The 5994-nt window shown below is 56.3% G+C and overlaps 1 protein-coding gene across 1 annotated transcript; it reads right to left on the bottom strand.

The window, feature by feature from the left end:
- Positions 1–438: 438 nt before the first annotated feature.
- Positions 439–5714, bottom strand: ITPRIPL2 (ITPRIP like 2; the record flags this gene model as incomplete). Its single annotated transcript, XM_065030628.1, has 1 exon — positions 439–5714. A coding segment is annotated over one exon (1722 nt), but the record flags the coding sequence as incomplete, so codon positions are not given.
- Positions 5715–5994: the final 280 nt, after the last annotated feature.

Here is a 5994-nt window from a genome sequence, read left to right as displayed (position 1 = left end):
AGCTCCCTCAGCCTTTCCTCACACGGGAGATGCTCCACTCCCTCCAGCATCTTGGTGGCTGCGCTGGACTCTCTGCAGCAGTTCCCTGTCCTGCTGGAACTGAGGGGCCACAACTGGACACAATATTCCAGGTGTGGTCTCCCCAGGGCTGAGTAGAGGGGCAGGAGAACCTCCCTGACCTACTGACCATCCTGCTTCTAGTTCACTCTCTGAGCAAGGCAGCACACAGCCCAGCCCACCCCACGGCAGCGCCTGGCGCACCCCCGAGCTCTCTCTCATCTCCCCAGGGCACGGAGCTCTGTACTCCCACGGCTCTGTCTCTGTCGCTACAGGACTCTCCTCCTACAGAGCACACAAACCTGCCGAGCGCAGTCTCGAAGCCGCAGGTAGTGTTTACTGAAAAAAAGATAACAGGAATTTAAATCTTGAGGCACAAGATCCTTTAAACAGCTGTTTATTACTACAGTGGAATATTAAAACAAACCCACCAACTTTTAATGGAAACAATAAAAGTGCAAATGTGTTTTGATATTAAATAGGAAATGAATTTATAAATGTTTCATTCAAATGGGTTGATGCTCTGAGCCTATAAACACTTCAAAAACAAAGAATAGCAGCTGAACACTTTAGGTTAATCTTTGGTCAGATTATTAACCAGCAAAAAACAGTTGTACCAAGAATGTCCCTTGCAAAAAGACACTTAAAATTGACATTACTCTGCAGAGATTCAAAATCAAAAGAGGAATGTTTTCAAGATATTTGGTCAGATAAGAAATTACAATATCTTTGAGAAATACACAGCACTTTTTTTAACACAAAATGGCATTTTGGTACTGCAAATCAACTTACTCTCTTGCAGGTGTGACTCCTTCCCGATCAACGTTCATTAAAACCAACTTCATTTGCACAAAGTCTTTGCAAAATAAGAACCAAGAACGCACATCAGTGGTAAATAACATTCTTTCTTCTGTGTTTGTGTTTCAGTTCATACACACAGAGGCCACCACTGTATCTATGACACATTATAGCAGTTCAGGCTTAACTCCACATTCCCGTCTGGTTCTGTGTAGGTGCCCCCGGCTGGGGAGCAGGCGAAATGCTCGCAGGATTATCCGTGTGGGTCACGTTCTCTGCCCGCCCTGGCAGATAAGGGCCCACAACAGCTCCAGGACGCAGCCGGTACCGGCACTGTCACGTCTGTTGTGGAATAAGATGAATACCATAACAGAACACAACTTTTATCACCTCCTTTTGTCAAGCGTATTCATGAACACACGCTTTAGAGCAGACAAAGAAAACACATTTAATATCTCCGTTGCACAACGGAGCGACCAGTCATTCTGAGCTATTGTCTCAGCTCCCAGCAGCTGCCCGCAGGCAGCCCCGCTCCTCCACAACGCCGCCCAAGCCCCACGTCAAAGCACACGCACACGTCTTGGCCCATCACTGGCTCAGAAATGCCTTGCTGAGCAAAAACTCCCACTGCAGATCTGCCTGCACGGCCAATAAACGGAGGCTTTGCTTCGTTGCATTCAGCCCGCTTTGGAAATACTGTCAAAACTAATCCCATTTCCACCTCTTTTCCCTGCACTCCAAGTCTGCCTTGCTTCCAAAAGCTCCTCCAGCATCATCCCATGGCCTTTGGCTGCTTGCAGTGCATCCTCGGAGTTCTCCATCACTCTCACCCGCCCCTCAGCCCAACCTTTGTTTTCCAAACTCCTTCTATTCTCCATCTCTCCTTGTCACGCGTTTCCTGATGCAATTCTCTTTTCCCGGATCACCACACTTTTCCAAGGAAGCCCTTACCAAGTCTATTACAGATTTCCATGTACTGCAGCAACACCAGATACACCCCAAATATGCACTCCTTCTCACAAAAAACAGCACTTTTCAGAGACGGGGATGCGCAGCGACATAAACAGAGCGACAGCTGACTGAAGTGGTTACGACACCAGCATTAACAGCTCATGGGTTTTTATGTCGTGACTTCAGGCGGCCACGATAGCCGGGGCCGGTCACCTGGTCCTTCTTTGGGCAAAAGATACAATGGCATCAACTGCAGAGCTGCTTTTCATTTCAAACACCGAGTAAAACAAATCTGCAAAACTAGTACATATCACAGCCTGCTTACTACCAAAAAAAAGTATCAAAACACCAAGATAGCTCACTTAGCCTTAAATACCATGTGCAAAGAACATTTGATCAATACTACCTATAAATACACTATTTGTAGAAAGAAGCACAGTGCTTCATATATAAAAATAACCCAAATTGTAGGTGTGACCTAGGCTATAATTACCTGAAAATAAGACTGCAAGAGCAGTTAAAAAAATAGACAGAAGTAGGCAAACATCTGCTTAGGGAGTGTTTCCATTTAGAAAAATAGATTTCTATAAAGTTTCGTAGATTTTGTAAATGTTTGTTTTGTGCTCTGATGCCTAGAACTGTGAATAAAGCAGATCAGTATCTCCGTGTACATCAGGGAGGAGGAACGTATTAGTAACTTAGTTATCCTAAAGCTTCCCAGAAGTTACACTTGGTCATTTATAATAAATTTCAGCCTGCTCACCTAGGACACAGCACAGTGGGTAATAAGGCACATGCTCAGCTGCCTGAGCACCAGCAATTTGGCAAATGCATTCCGGGTCTTAATACATCTAATACGTGAGCAGGTGACCCAGTATAACAAGGATTTGAAATTGTGCGTTTGCTGACAGGCTGGACCACGTCGGGATCCCATAGAGCAGGTACCGCGCTGGGAGCTGCTGCGATTCACCTCGCCAGGCTGTGCCCGAGCTGTACCACGAATTAGCGCTAAATAATGTTGAAGTACCCTCCTCCTCCCCACACGAAGATAACGATTCGCCGTAGCACAGCACTAGAAAACCCCATGGGGTTATTTGGTCAGGACGCTGCCACACACACACCAGCGGTGAGGCAGCCAGGCAAAAATCCCCCCAAACTCCTGCCGGAGAGCAGGGGGGCACAGCAGTCAGCTCACCGCACTGACACCTGGACTAGTTGAAGGTTTGTTCCAAAAAAAACCCCAAACCACCAGAATTTCTTAGTTTTGTTGTTGGTCCTTGAGGTAAACACTAAGAAAATAATACTCAAAAAAATAATGCATCTCAACAAGAACCCACAAAAAAACGAACCTCAGGGTATTTCCTTCAAAGAAGATTGTCCTCGGGATGATTCAAACATCAATCCTTTAGCAAAATACTAATGCCTCCTCCATAGCAAGCACTTAGTGCGGCCAATTATCCTAAGAAGGCCTTTGTGAAAATAAAGTGCTATTTGTTTCCTCTTATCTACATTTCAGCCCTTCAGTATAACCTTCGCTTGAACACAGAAACGTGCAACTAGACACCTCATACTGCTGTTGGAGAGATTTCGCTTCTTCCCTCAATTTTACATTAACATGCATATTATATTTCTATGCAGCACGACGTATGTTACACAAGAAATGTAAAGCATGTCATTGAGCATTTCAAACTGTGACCAACAACCATGCTCTAGTGCTCATCGCATTTTAAGAGCGTTTTGGTACATTGCGAGGGACTTTGTTTGCACCTACAGGATTTTTAAATCCAAACTGGATTTTTGTATCATAAAAAGCAAATCTCAGAAAAAGGTCAATTTTGCCACTAAGACAATGAGTTAACCCGGATTTCCTGAAATGTCAGTTTGAGCCCATTAAAGTCCAGTTTGCAAACAGGTGGCTGAACGTAACACTTCCCAAGTAAGGCACTTCCCCAGAAATTTCACAATTTTCCCATTAACAACCAATGTGACTAAAAAACAACACAACTTCAATAAGTCTTGGCCTCTGGTTTCCCAGTTTTCTCAGGTCAGGGACAAAACCGCAGAACCGCATTTTCAAAAGTCCCACCTTCCTGCGGCAGATGTGGGCTCTCGATGGACCGGCAGGCTGGGAGCACCCGTCACTCCGGCAGGGCCCGCGGGCCGCTCCGGCTCACCCGGCTGCCGGCTCACTCGCCCGGTGGCTCCTGCCCGGCCTCAGCCACGTGCCGGCACGGGGCGGGCGCTGGCCGCAGGTACCGGGGGCTGCTGTACATCTTGATGACGTGCGGGGCCTGGATCCAGGTGTTGATCAGCTGGAAGGCAGCCAGGTCCAGCGTGGGGCCATCGAAGGCGGCCAGCAAGTTCACGGGGGCAGCCTCCTTGAGGAAGCGGGGCAGCGCCAGCGCCTCGGGGAGGCTGGGGTTGCCCAGGAAGAAATGCATGAGCACCTGCTTGCGCAGGCAGCCCCTGAGGTACAGCACCAGGTCCTCCAGCCGCTCCACCAGGAACCGCTCGTCCCAGGCCTCCAAGGGCCCCTGCAGCAGCAGGGAGAACAGGGCCGTCTTCAGCACGTAGGAGGAGAGCACCCGGCCCCACTGCGAGCAGAAAGGCTCCTCCAGGCCCTGCCCGCGCAGGTCCCGCAGGCCCTTGAGGATCTGCAGGCACTTGAGGTGGCAGGAGGAGGCCGGGGCCTGCTCCTTCAGCCAGCTCAGCAGCCGCTGCTCCTGCCGCGAGGTGTTCAGACCCCACAGGGCCTCGGGGGGCTGCGGGCCCTGGGCCGGGCTCGGGCCCTCGGGCGGCAGGGCCGTGAGGTAGAGCGCGTCGCCGAGCGGGATGGCGGGGATGAGGCGCACGGCCATGGAGATGTGGCAGCAGACGTAGTCGGAGCAGGGCACGATGTGCAGCGTGGGCGGGCGGCCGGGGCAGGCGGACAGGCTGACGCGGCAGCGCTCCTGCAGCCGGTACCGCACGGCGCCCAGGCAGCGCTGCAGGTGGCCCTGGAACCAGCGCAGCACCAGCCCCGAGGAGAGGTGGCTGTGGCCCTGCAGCTCCACGCAGAAGGCCTCGGCGAAGGGCCGGTAGCGGCGCGGCCAGCCGGCCCTGGCCCGCAAGCCGCAGAGGAAGGCGCCGTGCGGGCCCGGCCCCTCGGCGGAGCGCGGCTGCGGCTGCAGGCGCGGCGGGAGCCGCAGGGGCACCAGGATGTCGAAGCAGTCGGGGCTGCGCACCTTGTGCTGCTCGTAGGCGCTGCCGATGCGCACGAAGTCCCCGCGCAGGCTGAGCGCGAGCGGGCCGGGCTGCAGCCCCTGCGCCTTGGCGGCGCGGACCAGCTCGGCCACGACGCGCCCGACGTGCGCCTTGCTGTGGCCCAGCACGTGGGGCGAGAGCCGCAGCTGCCGCGCGTGGAAGTTCTCCAGGAGGCTGCGCCGCGACCCCGCCGCCGCTGCCGCCGCCCGGACCCCGCCGGGCCTGGGGCCACCGCCCGCCGCGCCGCAGCAGCGGGCCAGCAGGCAGCCCAGCAGCAGCAGCGCCGAGCCCTTGAGCAGCGGCGCCGAGCCCGCCTCCGCCTCCGCCTCGGCCGCGCCCTCCCCGGCCGCGCCGCCCCGCACCGCCTGGTACAGGCAGAGGAGCGCGGTGCAGAGCCCGGTCACCAGCGGCCAGAAGACCCGCAGGCTGAGCGTGCAGACGGGCACGGCGCGGCGGGGGCTCGGGCCGCGGGGGTCGCCAGCACCCGGCCCCGCGGGCGGGGACCGCCCGCCCCCGCCGCCGCCGCCCCGCTCCTCCGCCCCGGCCGCCCCCAGCGCGGGCCGCGCCGCCGCCCCCCGGCCCGCCGCCCCCGGCACGGCCGCCGCGCTCCCCCCTGCCTGCCGCCGCTCCGCTGCGAGGCTTCCTCTTCCGAGGGGAGCGGCGCCGCGTCAGCCGCCAGTGAGCTCAGAGGAAATGCCGCGGGCGGCGGGCCCAGCCGCGGCGGGAGGGCCGGGGGCGTTGGCCGACCGGGGCCGCCCTGGGGCGGGGACGCCGCCGCCCGCTCCGGCCCGTCCCGTCCCTTCCCGGCCCGGCCCGCCGCGCCGAGGAGCGAGGCCGCGCCCCGGGTACTACGGCGGGGGAGACCGGGCCCCACGGCCCGGGCGGGGGTACCCAGCGCCGCTCTCGCAGCTGCCCGGCCCCCGGTAGCGGAGTGCGAGCAGCTCT

Source organism: Columba livia, chromosome 15 (genome assembly GCF_036013475.1).
Source record: "Columba livia isolate bColLiv1 breed racing homer chromosome 15, bColLiv1.pat.W.v2, whole genome shotgun sequence".
Classification (NCBI taxonomy): Eukaryota; Metazoa; Chordata; class Aves; order Columbiformes; family Columbidae; genus Columba; species Columba livia.
Note: the sequence above shows the minus strand (reverse complement) of the source record. Positions and strands in the feature narration are given on the sequence as shown.